At 39.8% G+C, this 23,344-nt stretch overlaps 2 protein-coding genes across 5 annotated transcripts in view; both read left to right on the top strand.

Annotated features, from left to right (window-relative positions):
• LOC119262452 (obscurin-like) overlaps positions 1-9,713 on the top strand; it is a 65,420-nt gene extending 55,707 nt beyond the window's left edge. Inside the window, exons 14-17 of the mRNA XM_037534587.1 lie at positions 1,186-1,254; positions 8,713-8,961; positions 9,056-9,172; positions 9,279-9,713. Coding sequence (XP_037390484.1) covers positions 1,186-1,254; positions 8,713-8,961; positions 9,056-9,172; positions 9,279-9,307 — 464 coding nt within the window. The 3' untranslated portion in view covers positions 9,308-9,713. The remainder of the gene's footprint in view (positions 1-1,185; positions 1,255-8,712; positions 8,962-9,055; positions 9,173-9,278) is intronic.
• Positions 9,714-21,940: 12,227 nt separating this feature from the next.
• The window catches only part of LOC108416657 (Fc receptor-like protein 5), a 110,864-nt gene continuing 109,460 nt past the window's right edge, over positions 21,941-23,344 (top strand). For all 4 annotated transcript variants that reach the window (XM_037547393.1, XM_037547395.1, XM_037547383.1 and 1 more), the window contains exon 1: positions 21,941-22,003. In XM_037547393.1, coding sequence (XP_037403290.1) covers positions 21,973-22,003 — 31 coding nt within the window. In that variant the 5' untranslated portion in view covers positions 21,941-21,972. The remainder of the gene's footprint in view (positions 22,004-23,344) is intronic.

Here is a 23,344-nt window from a genome sequence, read left to right as displayed (position 1 = left end):
GGATACATACAGGAACTGAGCTGATGATGTGATGATAATACAGCAGAAGAACTGCTGGTATTCAATTAATATAAGAGCAGGAATTCAACTTAATAAGAAAACCACTAAGCAGAGCATCCAGCACGAATAAAAAACTTTAGAATCACGAGTGCTGAACCACTGGGAAAGCAAGATCAAAGAAATACACGTCACTGTCTGTAATTGTAGAAGAAGAAAGTGAACCTATACAGTAAGTGGAGCTGATAAAATGGACAATGAGCATAGAAACAAGGGGTGGTCATAATGGTATGTCTGATCAGTGTATGCTGATGATGATGGACTCAGGAGAACACACATATGATGATGATGATGATGATAGACTCATGATGAAGACAGACTCAGGACAACACACATGATAATGATGATGGTAATGATGATGATGATGGACATGGGACAACCCACATGATGATGATAGACAATACATACATTTCGTACCACAATGAGCTCACAAAGGTCCAAAAGAGAGAATAATCTCTATTTTTTGTGATGGAGAAAACTAAACTCTCAATATCAAAACCAAAGATTAGCTCCATTAAGATTTACAGATTATGCTCCTGTGTGTTGTGGAGCATGTTAGTTATCTTTTGTTCTAAGTAGCCAACATTTGAAATTTCACTGTAAGACAAGCTTTGATTAGCTGATGTGTTTTTTGGCCTGAGGGCTTCATCGCAGTTGTTGCCCTCAAGACAGCCACGACTTGGGAAAATCAGGAGATGTGACACATTATCATGGAATAATGACTCAGCAGTTCTCCTTGTTTCATATAGAACAACTTTTGATTCCATTAGAAAACCATTTGCATTTAGAGTCGCCCACTGGGCACCTGTTAAACCATTAATTACATTCTACCATCAAAAAGTCAAAACACATTATAAAACCATTAGGAATCAACAGAACCACGTAATGGTTTCTATGGATTTTTTCAGCTGGGCTCATGGAAGTAAAGTGTGAAGGGTGATTCTGCAAATACGTGTCTGCAGTGAGATGCTGCAGGAGGTACAGTTAAACTATTTGATAATGAAGAAGCAAAATCCATATTGCTGAAACATAGTTGTGACTACTGTTCTAGTAAATGTCACTGTATGACACATGTGATGGCAACAAAAGTGTAACAGAGACATTTTTATGTGAGTTTGTGACTCACAGGGAAAGATCTGATAACAGTGGCCACAGAGGAGTGCTCAAGAAGTTACACTCAAGAAATGACACTAGAAGGTACGTATGGTTCTCTATTGTATTGATATTCAGCTTTAATCAGCAATCAGTGTGTAATGAACAGAACACACCTAAAACAAAGACACTCACTGTTTTATAATTCTGAGCTGTTGTCTGCAGTACTGTGTACAGCCAGGAGGGGCATTTCAGCACAGCAGGCTCAGGAGGACATGATAAATGTGTCAAAGCCAATTAGTGTTATCACTAATCATCACTAGACAAATCTCAGAATCGCTGTACTGCCCTACAGTAGAGCTGCTTACAGCACTTTTCTCCAAGAATCTCTTCATCATGATGTGTAAAAGTTCCGTTAGGACTAATCTGTGTAGGAGAATGATGATTTATCACTACTCAGTGTAGAGAATATAAGAAGCACTGCACTGCAAAATACCTTGAAAAAGTCACAATCAGTGAACACTGGATAAATAGTTCTAACTGTATTCAGTATTGTATTCATTACATAAAAACATTCAGAATACATTTACAATACATATTGATAAAGCATGTGAAAAAAACTCTACTGCTGTCATTGTTATTTAGTTCAGTGTGTTCTTCACTTTTACTGGTTGGCAGTTTTCTTTATGATATGATGTGTTAATATGTTTCATAAAAAATTTATACAAAATTATCGCTAATCTCATCACCTACTTCATTCCATTGCTGCTCCCACAATTCCACTGTTGTCTCATGAACTAAACAATTTGACATATCCCAATAAAAAGGCTTGCAAATTAGACTATAAAGCGAGTAGCTTTGTGATTTTCACTTAATGCCGTATGTTACTTTCCAAGGCAACGTAGTCCAGCATAACACTGATGCCAAGTTTATCACTTGTGAACTTGTGCACTACTGAGGACACTATTAAGTTCCATCATTCCTTAAAAGAGTTTAGTAACACTGAGGTTAACCCCTCAAATGGCCAAGGCGCACCAGCAGGGCCAAAGTTTAATTACACACTAAGAATAGCTCAGCCAGGTTACATTGAAGTCCCTGTTCTTAATGAATAATAAGCTTTAGTATGTAAAAAGCCTGAGATTTTAAGGAGTAAATTAATTCTATTAGTCTAGTTACACTGATTTTATAAGTCTATTCAGACTGTAGCAGAGCTCAGTACCACTGACATTAATATCTGATGATATCATGACATGCTCAGAAAAGCATATTGTGACACATCATGATTTAATTTATAATGAGAATGATAAATATTGTTATATTGCCCCGACCTACAAATACTTAATTTCTGTAGTCTGAATATGTATTCCAAATACTTCTGTTAGATTGTAATACAGTTACAGTATATCCCATTGCATCCCATCCCTGTGTGTTTGTGAACGATTCTCACAGGTAGTGTCTCATTCCTGCCAAACGAGCAGAGCCATGGAGCTCAGAGGTAGAGGCCCAGCATCCTGTGTTTGCATGTAAAGCATAACCACAAAGACAGACACAGAAAAACAGTCCTATCTCATGGGTCACGTAGTCAGTCTATGAATATAATGTCTGAGGCTTTAGAGCAGAGGGAAGTTATTTAGACAGTTGAGGTTTGACTTTTTTGGAAATCAGTGGCAATTACATCTTCAGCTAATGAGGAAATGAAACTCAGTGATGCAACGCAGAAAGCTCTGTGAGACAGTAGACCTCAAGACAACAAGGTTTTTATTTAGCATTTTACTAAAACGCTGAATTGAGAACAGAATATTCTGAATACTGTCTGTACAAAATAAAGACACAGAACTCTCAGCCAGAAATCTCTGCATAATAATTCATTTAGATCTGAATATACACAGTCATGTAAAAGTAATTATGGAAGCAACCTTTTACTGTCTCAAGAATATATCAAAGTTAAACAATTTCACATCACAACAAGACCAAGAAAAACTAATTCATTTGTCTTCAGCAGGCCGGTCTGCTGCAATGGTCTCTTTACTGGCCCTCCCAAGTCCACACTCAGACAGCTTCTTCAAAATGCAGCTGCTAGAGGTCTTATGAGAACTAAGAGATCTGAAAACATTACCTCAAATCACTGCACTGGCTATGAGGTGAGTACAGAATGGACTTTAAAGTGTTGTATTTATATAAAAATCACTGAATGGCCTTGGACCAAAAGACATTGCTGATCTGCTTGTAGTTTACAAACCGAAAAGACCTCTCTGATCACAGGGGACCAGTCAGTAAGCAGCAACCAGAACCAAGCAGGGTGAGGCATCATTCAATCATTATGCTGCCAACTGCTGGAACAAACTCCCAGATGAGGTCAGAAATGTACCTCATGCTTGAACCTCATGCATGATGAACCTCATGCTTGAGGTGACTTAAATCTGACTCATAGGTCTGTGCAAAGGCAAACAGGGGCTCTTCATTCAGGAAAGTTGCACTCTTTGGGTTCAGAGACTGCAGCCCTTTCATAATCTCACAGCTTTTCTTTGTAAAACGCCTCTTCAGTTCAGTTATGAGACAATCACCTGATAGAAAAGTGCTCTGGAGATCATCATCACAGTTTCTCTGGCCTACAGTGCTCATCACCAGTGAGTCAAGACATCTTGAGCTGATTCTAGGATGTCTTTTATATTGTGTTTGTTCACCAATCTTGCATTGCTCAGCCAGCTCCTCAACCTCTTTCCATAACTCCCCAAAGTACTTTTCATGTCTGTAGTCCTGGAAAGTGTCTGTAAGTGCACCTACTAGCTCCACAGCCCTAGCTAGATCAGGTGTGCTGGACTGGACCAAGAACTTTACACAAGGTCACTAATAGCCCTGTGAGCTGCACCTCTATCTGAGAAAGAAGACCCCTCGCCTCAACTCATCTATCGCCACTTCTTTCAAGTCCAAGATCCTGCAACAGTCTGAGAACTGCTGGAAGTCTGTCCCTCAGATTACGGCAGCCCACCTTGTGTCCGACAGTGCCTGTAGCTCCCTAGGCCGCTGCAGTGGGTTCAGCTCTTTCTGAACAGAAAGCCACTTCATACTCACATCAGAGCCAGACACAAAGTCAGAGGAGCTTCCTGAGCGGTTGACTCCTCCTCCTCCTTCAGTGGGGTGGATTACAATTCTGTGATACACAGCGCCACCTACTGCACAGGAGGGGCCTAGCAGTCAACAGGTTTTACCGCTTACAAACTGCACCAGGCGCTTTTCTACAAGACGTGCGGTGCTGTGACATGTCAGTCATCTGGGGTGGCACCTGGGGGTCCAATCAGATTTCAGAAACGTTGCGCAGCAGCCTCACCCTGACAGTACAGCGTCACTCCCACCTCTCTCTTCCCCGGCTGCAGCTGGGGTCTGTCCTCTGGAGAACAGCTCTGTTCATTCAGCACATCTGGCAGCTTCTTCTTCTTCCAGCGCCTTTCTTTATTTTAACCTGGCCTTTTCGGCTCCACCTGGCGTCTTCCTGCCTCCATCACCACCGACTGCCGCTTCGCGCTGCTCTGCTGCTACATTTAATTTACCGCTCCAGAAAAGAGACTCGCGGACCCAACCAACTTAAACATGGGGGGGGGGGTTCCCTCAGATGGTAGAACCCATCTGACCTCCTGCGATGTAGGGGCTGCGCTGTCAGATGAATGGAGAATGAATAGATAGTTGAACGGAGAATGAATGTAAAAAGATCAGATAAGTGACGGATAAATGTCAAAATCATCCCCCCATCCAGCCGCCCACACTCGAGACTGACATGAGCCGGCCCATCGGGAATCGTCCCGAATCTCCCGATTAGCCGCTCCGGGCCGCCCTCAGAGTAAAGTAGTGAAATATTCCTTCTTTATATTCCTTCTGTTATGGGAAGTGTCTTTACAGGCTTCTAACGGTCAACTGTTCAAAAGAAATACAGATTTATGACGGATATTAAAATGTTTTAAATGCTGGACTCAAAAATGAGCGTTTCCTGGCGCTCGATTGAGAAAATGCTGTACATCCTTGGAAACTGGAGGATATTCTCTCTGCGAACGTTAGTAATAAGCAATGCCAGCTACGGTTTGGGCCAATTATCTCATATCTCATTCAGAGATGGCGGGACATGGAAAAGCTAGCTAAAATACCTTGTAAGTGGCATGAAGATTCTCCACTTTTTAATAACGGAGGCCTGTTAATTGGAGGAAGGCCTATTACCGCATCTCTTTGGGCCGATAGGGGTATTTCTCATCTGGGAAACATTTTTGATGATAACGGCTTACGATCGTTTAAGGATATTCAGTCTAGTTTCAACTTACCCACGTCTTCTTTTTTTTATCTACAGCTGAGGTCTGTCCTTAGAGCAAATGGTATATCATCGCAGCATCGGTTATCTACCCACCCCATTTACAACATATTTGGTAATTCAGATAAGACTAGGGGAATGGTATCTAGGCTTTATCGGCTCCTATTGGAAACATCCTATCTACCTCTCACCTCATACACGCTCTGGAAACGGGACTGCTCTGATTTAGATGATAACTTTGATTGGGCGGTGGTCTGGTCTAATATTCTAGAAGCTTCCCGGAACCCTGATCACCAGTTAATTCATTGGAACTACATACACAGAACCTACCTCACTCCTCGCAAACCTTCCTTTATGAATATTCTTAATAACCCCACGTGCACACTGTGTTCTACAAAGGCTTGCGGTACTTTTCTTCACATGTATTGGGAATGCCCTCCTGTAACATCATTTTGGGACAAGGTTGCTTCTAGGCTTTCAAATCTTGTTTCGCTGGAGATACGCGCCATCATACCTAGTCTACTGTTTAATGACTTTTCGGAACTCTCTTTATCCAAAAGTGAAAAACGTGTTATTATGGCTGGACTCACTGCGGCAAAGAAAATGATCGCAGTTCGTTGGAAACCTCCTCATTCTCTGTCGATTACAGCCTGGACTTTTTCTTTCTTGGACATAATGTACATGGAACTCTCCACTGCCCGAGTTAATGGTGCTAATGAAGCTAATATTAATATTTGGTACGATGCAATCGAAACCCTGAAAAATATGCAATATGTTGTAAAACCCCCCCCCCCCCCCCCTTTTTTTTTTCTTTTCTCCCCTATTTTATTTTATTTTATTTTATGGTCTTGTTATGTCCTTTGTTCTATCTGTGCTTGTGTGATTTGTGTTATGTGTTTTTGCAGTACTGGTTACTGCTTTCGTTAAACATAATAAAGAATTGATCGCAAAAAAAAAAATGTTTTAACTGCACACACTGCTTAAAAAACACACAACAGCAAAGATGTTTCACATTTAGAGTCTTTAGAAACCAAGACCCACCATTAGTTTATCCTTTTTAATGTAATAAATAAATCTCCAAACAATGTAAACAAACTGTAATTGGACTAACAATCAAAATAAAACTGAATTTCTCATCCACTTTTATTCACTCACTCACTGGATTGGCTGGATTGATCTCCACAAACTCCACTTTGACAAGTAACTGGATCCTCCAGGATGGAATCTGGCAGCTGTACATCACATCATAAACACATGTTCAGAGCAGTTTATGATAAAATATTAATAAAGGCAGTCAAATGCAGAGACACCATGACCCAGTTCAGCATTAGCTGTCTATCATTTACTTTTACCAGTCATGTGGAATTTAACAGTGCTGGTAATATTAGCCACGTTACCACTCACAGTGAAGTAAATTGACCAGGTGTCCCTGTTTTCTCGGGACAGGCCATGAGGACCAATGAGGACTGTGCCCAGAAGCCGGGGAGGTCTGGTTCCGAGCTGTCCCCATGTTCCTGTTTTTAACTGTGAATTAAAAACACACCAGGAAGTCCTAAAACAGACTTGGCAGCAGAGCCGGCAGGCAGACATCTCTCATTGTGGTTGCTGTCGACTAACCACAGAAACTTCCGGTCCTAAAATCTGACTGGCTGAGCTGCTTTCAAAGCCGTTGTAAAGTCCTCCATATACGCTCCCTCATGACCTGCTCACAATAACGGAGTTCTGTATCACTGCGCCTGCTCATCTTCAGAGCTGACCAAATCAGCTGTAGGTCAAATGTCATCTTTAGTGTCCATTTTCTGTTTCTGCACAAAGTAATAAGTGAAAACGTTCAAATGGCTTGAGCGTCTCTTACAGCTGTCAAAGTCGTTGCTTAGCAACAGCGTCTCAGCGGAGTGATACAGTGTTTGTGAAAAACCTGTGATGTTATGGTGAAATAACAGCAGCGTTAGAACGCTTCTCAACCAATCAGCTTGCGTGGCCGGAACTACCTGTCGCATAATAAAATACAGCAAACATGCTAAACAACTTTAATATCACATGTTTGAGGTAAAGTACTTAGGACACGATTCACTGTAAAATGGCAATATAAAAGATGAAAGGGTGTCATTAAAGAATGGCTTACGTTCTTCATTTGTCCGTGTTTCAGTCAGAAGTAACATCAGACCCAAACCCCAAATGGCTCCATACCCCCTAAATATTCTGCTATGTACGTTTTAAAATTCTAACTCCTGCAGCCAGACATGCAGGCCATTTGATCAGTATGGATATGGCTGATTCCCACATGGCTATTCTTAGTGATATTATGTGCTTGTGGGATGCAGGAGCCAGTATTTAAATACCTACGTAGTGCACTACGTAAGACTTGCGGTGGTAATTTGGTGACCACAATATACTTATAAAGCAAAGTGCTACATTATACAGTGCTGTGTTATCACATGTTCATTATTATACAACAAACAGTTTAAAACGTCAATGAAATGACCTCAATATACAGCGATGGGCGACTGGACATTCTTCTCCTCATTCAGCAGTCTAAGGTTCCATGCCAATGATACCGTACACCAGGGGTTCACAACTCTGGAAAGCCCAGTTTGGAGGTTTTCCAGCTCAAACATACCCACTTATACCCACACCCTCCCTTATTGCCCCCTGTCCACTTCTGTTTATAATTCTATTTTCATATGTAGGAGCTTGCTGCTGGAGTGTAAGAGCATCTTATTTTTTAATCCCGTGTTCTGAATATAAACACAAAAAACAGCGTGAATTTGGAATGAGCACATTGCTGAGTTAGTTCAGTGGAGAAACAGCAGGAGATTCAGAGAGATAAAAAACACTGCACTGAAAACAAAGTGGATCATTTTAAATGAGTTAATTGTGTACATTGGTTTCACACGAATGACACACATCAACTTAAATTAAGTTAGTTAAGTACTTACACATAGTAATCATGTTGATATATTTCCTTCATGTGGAGCCAATGATCACATTAGAAGTACATTTAAAGCAACTTTTAAGCAACTTTTTTCTGTTTAATGGCCAATCCAGATGGAAGTAAAATCACAGAGAAGCTGGTAAAAGAGGAAATCACTTCAGGACTAATCTACTGAAATCCTTTTTTTCTACTGAAAATATTAACATATGAAAATACACAAAGAATCCCACATTGACACATTCATACACGTCAGTACTGAGCTCCACTACTGAGTTATAGTTCCTGTATTCTCTACAAATTCTTTCTTCAGTGTTGTTCTTACTCTGTCCTGCAGATGGTGCTGTGATTCTGGACAGTCCTGTTCATCCTGTGACTGAGGGAGATCCTCTGACTCTGCGCTGTTTATATCGTGACCCAAAGCCCTCAAACCTCACAGCTGAGTTCTATAAGAATGGATCACTCCTCCAGACTCAGACTACAGGAGAGATGACCATCCGTACTGTCTCAAAGTCAGATGAAGGTCTCTACCACTGTAAACACCCAGAGAGAGGAGAGTCTCCTCAGAGCTGGATCTCAGTCAGAGGTGATCGAGTACACAGAATTACAAATTTTCTTTATATTATTTGATAATTTTATGAGTCTAACAGTTTCAGCACTGCAATGATTTTGTTCTTCAGGTGAATCTAAATCAGGAGCTTCATTCTCAGTGTTCAGTCTGCTCAGTAGTTTAATGGCAGCATCTCCGTATCTGCTGGTGTCCATTGTGCTGATGGTGAAATGCTACAGAGCTCGAGGTAAGAGCGCAGTTTGTTCATTAACCTGAATGAATTGTCATTAAAATCATTTTAATTAACTTAATTAAAGGCTAATTTGAAGTGTTCATCATTGTGTATTTCACAGCTAAACCTGATGAGCTGAACTCAATGTGACCCTTAACAGAAGCTGGAGCTGGAGAAAGTTTCTTTGGTCATGGTTATGATCTTGTGAGAAGCCCAAGTTTGCGGTTTAGCAGTTTGCATGGCTGTGCTTTACCTTTCATAGTTGAGGAAGATGTTAAACCCCAATTAGAGATCATTTCATCTGGTAAGTCAGTAATAGAGGTTTTTAAATAATGACTCCACTACCCTGTATGATCAGTTGATATATTTGCTTTGCTAAATTCTTTGTTTTATTGTTACTACTGTAACAAACTTTCTGCTGTCAGCAAAAAAAGAAATATGTAGAAGGTCTTGATGCAGGTTAATATAATATTTTTGATATATTTGATAACTCGTAAATTTCATTATGTGAACTACAGTGTTCAATCCCTTTTTAAAAAATATATTTTTGTTTTAATTTTGTTGTATTTTCCTCTTATTTCATTGCCAGTCATATTCATCCTTCACAGCTCTTTGTTTCAAAGGTAAACAAAACTGAGATGTAATTCTGTTCTGTCGGCTTTAGTGCTTAATAAATATTAATAATAATATATTTACAGTTCTCTTGTAACAAACTACCCCTCCTGGGTCTCTGCTGCAGTGCACATGTGCTTTGGTTTGTTTTTGTTTTCTGGCTCCACCCACTCCTCCATTTCACCCACCTACAGTTGATCCTGGACTCATTGGCACTATTGATCTGCATTAGCTGAGCAGCAGTTTAGTCTTGAAACAGGTTTGGTTAAACTGGTAACATCAGGAGTCCAATAAGCAACTTTTCATCAAATTAAACCTGACTGCTCTGTCAAAACAAGCACGAGCCTAAATAATCCTTACTAAACACCAGCTAAACTGCATGTACTGTCAAATTACTTCATGATCAGCTCAACTAAAATTGTGTACAGTGCTGTGTCTTTTGCCACTTTCCAGGAATAAAGTTCATGTTAGGCCTCAAAACTAATGTAAATAGTGTAATGTAATGTAAAATGGGAGTTTTCCTTTGGTGTCTTTTAACAAAGTTACTCAAAATAAGTGCTTGATGTTGTTTTCCCACCTCAGGCTGTAAAATCAGATACCATAAGCAATTTTTTCTGAAATGTACTGTATTTTGATGACCCTGTAATGAACTTTTATGGAGCTGTATAAATGGCATTTAAAAGCCTGTTTCAACTAAATTCATTATTTTTCTAGAAAATTCATATAATTATGAAATACATTTAGAATATTTCAAATTAAAAAAATAAAAATCCAGAATTTCTTGTGTTTTCTGTTTACTACAATGAAAGACTGAAGAGTCCCACTTTTGGACTCCAAGCATTTGACTGAGCGCACACTGTCATGATCATCTATGGATGTGGTTTTCAAATGGTTTTCTTTGAAATGTGGTCCTCACTAAACATCAAACACAGACACATTTGCTTTAGGAAAAGGTTTATAAATGACACACAGCTGCACTTTTCATGGGCAAAATGTGCTGCACCATGCAAACCATCTCCAAAGACAGGCTGCTTGATTACAACACAATAATGCACAAAGCTAGACAATCTTTTTTCTCCAGCGTCATCAACAATAATATTAACAAAAGCAGAACACTCTTCAACATGGCTGAATAACTAAGTCATCTATATATATGGCCCCTGAATTAGTTTCAGCTGAGAGATGTAATGAGTTTGTATACTTTAACACTTAAATTTTCCTAGCATGGTTGTTAAACCTCTTAAAAAAGAAAAGTCTAGAAGCAACTCTAGTGAGAAATTACAGACATTTCAAATCTACCTTTCATGGGAAAAATCATTGAGAAAATCATTTTCAAATGTAAGGTGTTGTTACTAGTCGTGGCCACTAGGTGGAAGTACATGCGCTACGCGTTGTTTCTCTTTATTATTGCTGTTTAGTAAATAAGACACAGTGTTGTGGGCTTCCTTGAAGGTGAGATAGGCTGACTGTGCTCTGTGATTAATCCCAACTAATCCTTTAAAAAGATCTAACATCCATCAAGGTTTTGGACAGATTACCACTGGATAACATGTTCTGTTCAGTTAGTGGTCCAAATTAGTGCATATTTTCAAGCTGTTTTTGTGTTTTCTTTTGTAAATATAGCAAGTGAAAAGGTGGTGTGACCTGTTTTATATGTAGGCTTGGGAATTTAAACTGTTTAAGAAGTTTGTGTGTTTTATTTAATGAGAGTGGTGAATGCCATTGAGTGCTGTGTACATTTTAAATGGAGGAAAATGTGAATGTTAGCTGAGACTTTCGTTGAGTGTAAGTTAGAAGTGGGGAAAAACTGCTGAATTGACAGTATTGTGTGCTTCCTTGAAGAAATGCCAAGCTTCTGTCTGAGCTTGACAATAAAACAGCGCCACCAGTTGATCACACCACATTCCTGCGCTTCCTGGTCCCTTTCATTACCATCAAAACACAACGCAGAGCCCAGCTGGGGAGCCATGTAGAGAGACGAGGGTTACACAAACAACTTACTGGCTGCCCTTAAACAGCTGTCTAGACTAATTTCAGTCAAACTACTGAATCAGCTCTAATTAGGGTTATTAATGACCTTTATTTAAATACATTTAAAGACTGAGATACTATTACTGGTCTATAAATTGCTTAACGGTGTCGGCGCAGCGTAATTATCTGATATGCTGCAGCAATATGAGCCGAGCTGAGCTCTCAGAAAGGGCTTTGAGTCTTCTGCAGACCAACAGAAGGAAAAACTACTTCACTGTTGCTCATGCAGTCCTCTACAATTCTGCACTCACCTGGGACGAGCTGCATGTCCCTCACTCACAATGAGCAGCACTGTGTTCAGCTACAAGCTTGAAATAAGGCTCTGCTGTAGTGGATAAGTACAGTTCATGAATCTGTCACAAAGCAAACTTTATATGGGTATTAACATTAAATCCACATGTTTGAATAAAGACACTGAAGCTCTTGGCAAGTAATGAGTTTTCAGACTAACAGGCTCGTGTGAGATTTAATGGGAATTAAATACTTCGGACTTGGACTAAATGCTCACTCTCACAGCAAGTACAACACACAACAAGCTTTAATAATGAGCTGAGATCAGAGGAGCAAGCAAACAAAAGATAGGACAGAGGAAAAGACAAAACTAAGAGTAAAAGTAGAAGAAGAGGACAGACACGCCCAATAGGCAAACATCTGGCACCAAGGACAACGGGGAGCTCCAGATGCTACAAAATATTTAAAGAAAGTCACTTACATTCATCAACAAGGCAGAAGACACTTTAGATCTGCCATTGTTAAGGCAGGTTGACTGTGAGACCATCACCATCATAAATATGGAGGAACGTGGTCAGAGACCAAAACTTAGTACTGCTTTTATCACCAGCCTAGATTTATCTGGGCTGAACAGGCCTGACTCACGTCCTGGTTATTATTATACACACACCCCTCGGGGCAACTTACTATCTCTTGAACTGTGGGAGGAAACCCACACAGACACGGGGAGAACACGCTTATCCTTCTGGGTCAGGGTGAGTGCTGGAGCCTATCCCAGCAGTCACTGGGTGATCACAGGGCAGACACACTGACATACACATACACATCTAGGGGCAATTTAGCATGTCCAGTTGGCCTGGCTGCATGTCTTTGGCCTGTGGGAGGAAACCAGACAACCTGAAAGAAACCCGTGCAGACACGGGTAGAACATGCAAACTCAATACAGAAAGGACTGCAGTCGCCCCGCCTAACCAAACCCAGGCCCTTCTCGCTCTGAAGCGACAGCACTACCCCCTGCGCCACTGGGCCATCCTGACACTGGGATACTCAGTTTCACAAAAGCATCTGTGTGTTAGGATCAACCCAGTCTAGGAGAGAGAGAGTGTTCAGTGTGATGCTCGCTCTACCATTTAAGAATCATCTTTCTTTTAAGGTGCTTTTGAGAAAACCAGTCCAGAACAACATCCTCTCTCTCCTCAACTTTAGCAAGATTGGTGTTCACAAAGCAGTTCTGAGTTAGAGACTGATCTCAGATTCAAATCATCTGCATTTATGATGATCATAATCCCAAACACTGGTTCTAGATCAGCACTTTCATTATTGAGGTGGTTTTGTGAACTCAGGCTGTGAAGTTCAGCCAGTAGAGACACACTCCAGAGTATTCTCTCTCTCTCTCTCTCTCTCTCTCTCTCTCTCTCACTGAGGTCATTCTCTCTTCAGTCTTTTCCTGATACCTCTGTTACTCATTTCTCCTGATGTTCTTCATGTTGAGCTGTTCTCAGTTTGTTCCTTGTAAAGTCTTGTTCTTTTCTTTCCTAGCAGTTCTAGTTGATCTCCCGGTGAATCTTGTTCTGATGCTGTCTTTATACTCACGTTTGTGTTTTTAGTTCCTGTCTTGAACTGTATGAACTCAGTTTCTCTCATTTTGCCTGGTAATGGAGAAACGAGTCTTCCTGAAGCTTTGAACCAACTGAATCGATTCAAAAATGATTCATTGTTTTGAAGCGCTCAAAACACCACAGACTTGCCACCTGCTGGTCAAATCGGTGTAAATGCATCACGAACCGCGAATTTATCACCTCACATTTTCATCATTATTATTTTCAGCATTGTATTGGATTTGTCTACATGATGCAGACCTTAAAATAAAAATGTGAAACTGTTTTTCTGTTTTAATCATTTTCTTCTGGCAGTAGATCAAATCATAAATAATATTCATGTTCTGTATGGAATCTAAATCTGTGCATGTAAGCTGTTTTTGAACTGGGTGTTGGAAAGTGTTTGTACTTTTATAGGTTTTATTTATTCATGTGTTTATAATTCATACTGGGGAGACAGTAACATGTCAGGTGATCAGAACCTGATCTCACTGCCTGATCGCTGATCAGTAAAGTGCTGTTTGAATAAGTTCATTATTGTGAACCTAAATGTTGAAAACTGACTGGAGATCAGTAGGTGACCCACCTGTATTTGACTCGGGTTCACTAAGGAGGTCGACCGACTGTATCTGAACAGTTCTATGAGGTGAAGATCAAGATTTGATTACGCATCATTTACTGCACTTGGCAGACGCTCTTATCGAGAGCGACTTACAATTCGATCAATTTACACAGGTGGGTGAAGGTGGTGTTAGGAGTCTTGCCCAGGGACTCTAATTGGTATAGTGTAGGGTGGTTGCCCTGGTGGGGGACTGAACCCCAATCTACAGCATAGAAGGTAGAGATGTCAACCACTACACCAACCAACCAACATAATTTTCAGGTGATTCACACGTCATTACTTACAATATTATTTAATACCCGGAACCTTTTAAAACATTAATGTATACTAATTCCAACACTGACAACAGTGAACAGCCAAGCTGAATGAGCTGCACTGCTGTGTCCAGTCAAAAGCTGTTCTGTCCACAGTTCTGTCTCCACAGCTGATGCATTTACAGTTTTATTATTTGTTGTTTATTAGTGGACTTGAATAGTGTCACTCAGTCCTCAGCAGCTCCACTGAAACCACATAATTTCACAGGATTTACTGCCAAATACTGAAGTATATCAGTTGTATAACCAACAATCAAACTTACACACCCAAAGGCCTGATATCCAACAAAATTGTAGACTAAGTAAAAGCAAAGTCAATCAAATTTCCTCATCAAAAAACTTCAGCAACACTTCAGCCTCAAAATTCTCATCAGTGGCGCTGGCTCTGCACAGAACTATTAGTAATAGTCTATTACAAAAATGCTTTTTCCACTTTAGCTAAGCCGGGTCGGCAACACGTGGCTCTTCTATTACCCCGCTGTGGCTCCACAGCACAACTAGAGCGTTAGGTAAAATATCTTAATCCTCCTTTGCTGTAAAATCGTTATAACACACAGTTCAAACACAGTTTTCACAATAAATGGTCTGAAATGCTGGAGTTAAGCATAACTGCTAATTCATCAACCTGTAACACTGAAGACTGACGTGCAGACTGCTGGTCTGAACAACGGAGATATCAGTCTCGCCCAGCTTGTAGCTGACAAAAAGGCGAAGAGAAAGATTTAAGATGAACATCGATCATTTGGAGACAAACTGACTTATCTGCATTTATAAGTCACTCCAGCTGGTTTCCTGAAATGTTTAATCTGCAGGAAGAAACTGTCAAACACCAAGTCGAGAGGCTGAAGTCACTTCTCATTCACCAGCTTCTCATTTAAATTTTTCTGTTCCACCTTAAATGGTGCACATTCTGCCAAGTCAAGCACCACTTAAGGTGGAACAGGACAAGTGGAACAAGAAGCTGTTGAATGAGAAACGACTTCAGCCTCCTAAAAAAATCCAACATTGAAAGATGTTTTACTATAAACTGTTTCACTTGTGAGGAAATGGTTCCTGACTGAGATGTGAGAAAAGCAGTGACTGTTAATCTAAAGCTTAAAGCAGAACAAACTGTTATATTCTAACTAATATATATTATCTTCATAAATACCCACTAAATAAAAATAATAAAAGCAGACATCTGCACAGAACCAAAACATTAAGATCTTCAGCGATGAGCACATGGATTAGAGTCCTTTCATAACTGCAGAGAGGTGGATGAGAGACTCTGGCCAGGAGACACCACCGTGATGAGATAAGATAAGATAATCCTTTATTATTCTCACAATGGGGAAATTCTCAGTGTTACAGCAGCAAAGGGACAGCAAGTCCCTCCAGAAAAAGAAAAGAAGTTAAAAAGAAGAGAATCAATAAGCAAGTAATTACTTTGTTAAATACTTAACAAGCTATTTGTACAGTTTGTTACTGTATGTGGGCGATGATGAATATTTATCGTCTATTGTTAATCTCACTGTGATTATATCAGTACTAATAAACTCCCACTGAGGAGCTTCAGTTCACTATAACATACCGTATAATCACCGGTATAATATTTAGACATCCTAGAAGAGTGGATGTCTGTTACTGAGTCTCTGACGTGTCCCTGACTGATCCTCTGAGCGTAAACATGAATGTGTAAGCAGCACACGGGATAAACAGCAGGGGGCAGTATACAACAAATGGGCTTTTTAGAGAATGTGCTCATGGGACTGCTAGAATGTGAAGGTGTAGGTGATGCAGGGTACATAGAGTTTACATAAGGATTCATTTTTGTTTTAGCCTATAAAAATATATACCAGTGGGTTTAAGGACTCTCCTTCTAGATTTATTGTTACAGGACTGTATAGACCTGGTTTGGAGGTCTGTCTTCATGGGTACAAACTTAGACTGACCAGTGAGGAAATAAAGTCAAGAGGTTATATATATATGTATATATATATATACATACAGCACTAACTTGAACCATTTAGCAAGTAAAACTAGACAAAGTAAAGTCAGAATTAGAGTTTGCATATACTGCCCTGTGATGGACTGGCGACCTGTTCAGGGTGTATCCTGCCTTTCGCCCAATGACAGCTGGAAAAGGCTCCAGCACCCCTGCAACCCAGAAGGAGAAGCAGCTTAGATAATGTGTGTGTGTGTGTGTGTGTGTGTGTGTGTGTGTGTGTGTGTGTGTGTGTGTGTGTGGGGGTTTGTATATACAGCTAATGACAGCACAGTCAGCCTAAAGAAACTGGCTTGATGAAGTTTAATGCCTGTAGAACTGCATAGAGATTATACTCTGTGCTCTACACAAACAACAAATTACAGTTTAATCACAGTGTAAGACGAGAGATCTCTCACAGTGTAAGTGCTGTCCTTCATCTACATCCCTGCACACCCACACCTATTTATTTACACCTGGCATTAATACCCTTGATGTTTTCCCTTGTTTGGCCTCTGCTTTCAGACCTATTTGCTGCAGTTGGAATAGTGTATCTCTGAAAATTACAGCAGAAGGAAAAAAATACTTTACTTTTAATGTAAGTCAACATAACCAATCTGTTTTCTACATAATTTTGCCTCCACTCATCATGACATTCACACACCATGCCAAGGACAGACATCCATCCATCCATCCATCCATTTTCTAAGCCGCTTCTCCGTAAGGGTCGCGGGGGGGAGCTGGAGCCTATCCCAGCAGTCTTCGGGTGGAAGGCAGGATACACCCTGGACAGGTCGCCAGTCCATCGCAGGGCAGACAGACAGACACAGACAGTCACTCACACACTCACACCTAGGGGCAGTTTAGCATGTCCAATTGGCCTGACTGCATGTCTTTGGACTGTGGGAGGAAACCGGAGAACCCGGAGGAAACCCACGCAGACACGGGGAGAACATGCAAACTCCACACAGAGAGGACCCTGGTCACCCGGCCGGGGAATCGAACCCAGGCCCTCCTTGCTGTGAGGCGACAGCGCTGCCAAGGACAGACATTCTCAAATTATACCAGAGACTGAAAAACAAAAAACTGGAGATATGAGAACAGCTGAAATATGACAGACCACTGTTTGTGCTGATGTTAATCATCTTTTCTTATCTTGAAGAAGCAGTTTGTGTGTTTCTATTTGTGACAGAATTTCCTAGAATGGGTGTTGACGTGTTTATTGTGGTTTATATGTGTTAGTTCAGCTTTGTAGGTCTGACAAGTGGAGTTAGTGCTGAAAGGCCGTATGCTCTGCTCATCACTTCAGAAACACAGTAATGTTCAGTTGTGCACACATAGAGCAAATTCAGCATCACCTAGAAAGTTACAGTCATCATACACAACAATAATTACAGGATTACAGGTCAGTTAGTTAGAGCTTACATTTTTACTTCTTCCTAGAAATATATACAAGTGGGTGTAAGGACGCTACTTCAGGATTCACAGGTGCAGGAGTCTATATAGGCTACCTGGTTTGGATGTTGGTCTCCAAGGCTACCAACATGGTCTGAGCACACAGAACTTATTTTAGCAGTTATGCAGTTGTTATGTAAAATGTATAAAGTAAAACTAGAAGAATGAAGTACATTTACAGTTAGAGTTTGAATATTATTATCACGATATATAATGGCTCACACGTCAATATTACAATATAAAAACACACCACATTATTAAAGTGAACAATGTCATGTATTTTATCAAGTTTCTCAGCAAAGTATCTCAATATTGATAAATGAGGTGACAGTTAAGACCGAAAAGTGCTGTAAATCAATGTTGTGGCAAAAGTCAACAAATGATCTCAGTACAGTCGATATGTGTAGAAACCAAACCTAATTCTTTTATTCTAATACAGGCAGGGCAGGTGCTTCATTTCTGCTTACATGTTATATACATAAAAAAAAAAAATCATACAATGCTAATACACATAAAAGGTAGCATTAACTGACTGGCTAAGCACTGCTGCTTAATGCTTTGTCAGTCTTTACTACAACCAAGTGCAAACATTGTGTTTTCACTTTAATTACAATTGATCATCACTAGTTTGCAAGACTTTATGGAAAAAATGCACTAAAACATCAAAAATATAAACTATATTTTTCTTGAGAGCCATTTGCAGAAATCAACCCCCAGGGCATCAGTGCTGACCTTCATGCTTTGACTGCAGAACTGCTTAGAGATTATACTGTGATCTACATATGAACACATATGGCATATTTATGCAGTGTGTTATTTAACATAACACGGTCTATAAGACAAGAGAAGCCTAGAGTAACCTCACAAAAATGACTATCAATTATGACATTAACTTAATGGTTTACATTACATTTAACATTGTTTTTAATGAAGTATAACATCTTTTCTGCTCTTGAACAAACAGTGTGTTTTGTCTGTGTCAGAATTTCCGAGCACGGGTGTTAAAACGGTCATTGTGGTTTCTCTCCATGTTGGTTCAGCTTTGTGGGTTCGATCAGTGGAGGAGGGGCTAAAAGGCCTCGTGCTCTGCTGTCACTTCAGTAACACAGTACATTTCACAGGTTTTTGCTGTTATTAAAAGTAAAGTAAAAAGTAAAGGCATTTGTATCTGTTCATGTATACGGATACTTCCAAAGAGAAATAAATAAAAACAAACAAAAAACTGCAGTCCTGTGTGCAGACAGTGGGAGCATTTCTGCAGGACAAGCTCAGGAGAATATAGTTAGTGTGTGAAAACTGATCCATGTTATGTGGACACTACAGAACTTTCAAAATCTCAGAATCGCTGTACTGATCACTGTATGACATTTAGTTCTTGTGTTCTGTTGTCAGTGTAACAGTGTGTCCCCTATATGATGCTAAAAAGATCCAACAGAGTGCACTCAATCCCCCAAATACTGCTGACTCACAAAAGTGTCCCATGTTTGCCAAATAATAGCTTCAACATGTTGTTGTGGTTGTTTCTGCACTGAAAACAATAAAATGCAGCCTATACATGGCTGCATGAGTGAAACTGAAAATTTGCTTGAATTTTATTCATGACAATCCATTAAGTGACAGACAGGCCTTAGGAGAGTTGGTGTGGACCGACCGTGAAGCAGAACATGAACTACATTAAAAAAAAAAAAAAACTCTCAGCACTGTTTCACTGGTCATACAGCCACAGAAATCCAGTAGAGGTTTCAGGTTTGAGAGCAGAGGGGAGTTATTTAGAGGGTTGTGGTCTGACTTCTGTAGTTAAATAGTGGCAATGACACCTTCACATAAAGAGGAATTGAAACTCAGTGATGCAGAAAGCTCCATGACGACAGTGGGCCTCAACTGAGCTCTGACTGTTCTTTTACTTAGATTTAATCTAAAATTACAAATTGATTGCATAGAAATAACAGAAGAAAAAACTAGAAAGTAAACTGTAAATGATCTGAGCAATCAAAACAGACACATAACCTACGCAGCCGCACTCAATCACACCATGCAGTGAAACACACATGTGCACCTTCCAGCTGGAGTCCAGAGCAGCACAGAGGGGGTTAAATCTGATATCAGGCCTCTCACTGCCTCTAAGAGTAGAACTGATGATCTGTTCGTACTAAAACCCCATTAACACAACATGATGAACCATGTTTACCGACTGCTCGCATGCTAATCAGTAACATCTCTCACCCAGTCATGTTTGGCATCAAATATAGAAACAGATGAAGCTCTCTCTGCACTTCCTTTTTCAAATTATCTACCATATTTGGATGCACATTGTTTCAGGACTCGGCTGAGTCTGTTTGAAAGTACTGCACATGAAGATTCCCTTAAATGACTGATATTTAGTGTAAAGTCTCTGGATTAGTGCAGAATACGGATCATTGACATTTTACACCATGTGATGACCCTCTAATGTGCTCTTTCATTGGCCAGTTTCTCTCAGACACTGTATGAGTCTGTAAGTCAAGTCTTTTTAATGGAACATTTTAATTCCATTAAAAAATGATCAAAATAATTTAATCTGGTAAAATCACTCAAAGTGGTAAAAGCTCTGTGCTGTGAAAAAGTAACTGTAAAAGTAAAATTTAAAAAGTTGTACCTAATTTATTAGTTATTTTACTAGATTTTAAAGATAACGAGTAAAAATGTTTTTGTTTTGTCTTTTCATTTTTTAAATAATTTCACTTAATATAGGCAAAAGTTATTCAATGCCAACTGGCCCTGTGTTTGAGTATTTGCCACTCTTTAGTTACTAAATCAACCAATTAACCAAAAGTAGTTGATCATTTGGATCAATTCAATAAGACACACCCAAGCTTGATTTCTGCCAGCCCTGTTGAATCTAATCATCATTTAAACAGAACCTTTCCAGCTCTGTAAAGTAGTCCAAAAGATCTCAACAAGCAGCACACTGTGCCACAATGAAAATTAATTCCAAAATTAAGAAGAGTTATTAAAATGTATAAATCATGAAAATGTTACACAGCCATTTCCAAAGCTCTGGGACTCCAGTGAACCACAGTGCGAGCCATTTTCTCCAAATGAAGAAAACTTGTGGAACAATGATGAATCTTCCCAGAAGTGAAAGGCCTATCAACATTGTTCCAAGAGCACAGCAGCAACTCATCCAGGAAATCACAAAACAACCCAGATGCACATCTAAGAGACTGCAGATGATTCTCATCTCAGAGAAGGTCAGTGTTCATGATTCCACCACTGGAAAGAGTTCTCCATGAAAGAGTTGCAAAGCAAAAACACAATCAAGAAGAAAATTCCTCTCACAATTGCCAAAAATCACCTTGATGACCTCCAAAAATATTGGAATGTTTTGTGGACTGATGAGTAATAAGTGGAACTTTTTCCAGGTCCCATAACATCTGGTGTAAAGCTATCACTGTATTCTACTAATAACATCATATCAACAGTAAAACATGGTGGTGGTAGTATGATGGTGTAGGGATGCTTCACTGCTAAAAGACGTGGTCAGCTTGCTATAATTGGTGGAACCATGAGTTCTGCTCTCTAATATAGAACAACATCCAGTCTTCGGTCTGTGATCTGAAGCTCAAGTGTAAATGGGTTACACAACACAATAAAGACCCAATGCACAAGGCCAGGTCCACCTCTGAATGGATTAAAGTTTTGGAGGGGCCTAGTCACAGTCCTGACTTGTACTCTTAAGGACCTTAAAGGGGCAGTTCTTCTTCAAGAACCTTCCAATATGGCTAAACTAAAGCAATTCTACAAAGGATGTAAGTACTTATCCTTGGATGATTTATCCAGATGCTGGCACTCAGGAGTTTTTCCTTTGTTTTCCTGAATTGTATTGTTTTCCGTCTCTCTCTCTGTGTGACGTGTGCTGTGAGTGTAAGAACACAGGAAGTGTTGATTGTTGAATGCACTGCTCAGTCAGTCAGTCACTCAATCAGTCAGTGAGTCATTACGGGGACAGTATGGAGTTCAGGTCTCTCTCTGTGATACTCTGTGAGTAAATGTTCTCTATGTCTTCATTAGAGTGAGAGCTGCTGTATGAAGTTGTTAATATTCAGTCTGAGGGCTCTGAGATGATCAGCTTCTGTGTGATTCAGTAACTGTATGTAGTTCAGATGGTTTACAAGCTTTTCTGTCATGCTGAATTCAGAGTGTGGAGAGTTTCAGTTGGAGGTCCTTTGACATGTTTATTAGAAAATGATATGAGCTCTACTCTGCATTGTGGGTCATTATCAATGAACATGTATTTCTGTGTCAAGTCATGAGGTTTTATATAAATGAGTAAATTAATATTTAATTAAAATAGACAGCTCACGTCTGAGTGACTCTTAAATGACTTTAAATAATAAGTCATGGCCTAAAACTAAATTTAAAACATATCACTCACTTTTGTGTTGTTGATTAATAATGCCTTTGCTTATGCGTGTTCCTCATTCAGATTCACTGGATACAAAATTACATATTTGGTTCCATTCATTTTTTCAAGTTTTCATGACTTTTTATCAACCTTTTCTTTCATTTTCTGTCATACAGCATTTTATTAAAATATTTGAGAACTGAAGCAATCCAAAAACACCCCTCCCCCATCTGACCGGTCCATTCATCCGCTCCATCTGTACTTTACATCACTGACCAAGCTATAAATAAGGTGTTAAGTAATAAAATGAGTGAAAACACATTAAAATAAAGATGCTGGCTTATATAATGTGCTTCATAGCATTTGCTTCAATCTATTCACCACATTAAACAAACCTGTCTCCACGTCTGAAGAGTAGATGCTCCAGCATTATTGACTGTAGCTGCAGCTGATTCTAACAGTACTGTGGTCATGTAGCAGAAATAGTGTCGTACACTAAGATTATGAGGGAAAAACATCTCTGCACAGTGATTTTTAGCAGATGTTAAACCAGTGATCCAGATCTTCTTTAGTTTTCCTGTCAGGGCTAAACTGGAGTCTTCGTTAAGCAATAATACAGTTGGATCCACAGAGATTTCTTTCCCAATCAGAGCAGATAATATGTTAGTAACATTTATTCAGAAGTCATGAAGCTCCTCACATCCCACAACATCTGCAATATGTTCCCAACTGTTTCTGTTGTGGGTGACGGTTACAGCCAGGACTTAAAGCAGCTTTTATAAAGCATTACTGTGGCATCCAATATACACTCACCGGCCACTTTATTAGGTACTTTCAATTGCTTGTTAACACAAATAGCTAATCAGCCAATCACATGGCTGCAACTCAATGCATTTATGCATGTAGACGTGGTCAAGACAACTTGCTGAAGTGCAGACTGAGCATCAGAATGGGGAAGAAAGGGGATTTAAGCAACT

This window comes from Pygocentrus nattereri, chromosome 2, assembly GCF_015220715.1.
Source record: "Pygocentrus nattereri isolate fPygNat1 chromosome 2, fPygNat1.pri, whole genome shotgun sequence".
NCBI classification, from domain to species: Eukaryota; Metazoa; Chordata; class Actinopteri; order Characiformes; family Serrasalmidae; genus Pygocentrus; species Pygocentrus nattereri.
The sequence above is the reverse complement of the archived record's forward strand: the minus strand, read 5'-3'. Positions and strand labels throughout refer to the sequence as shown.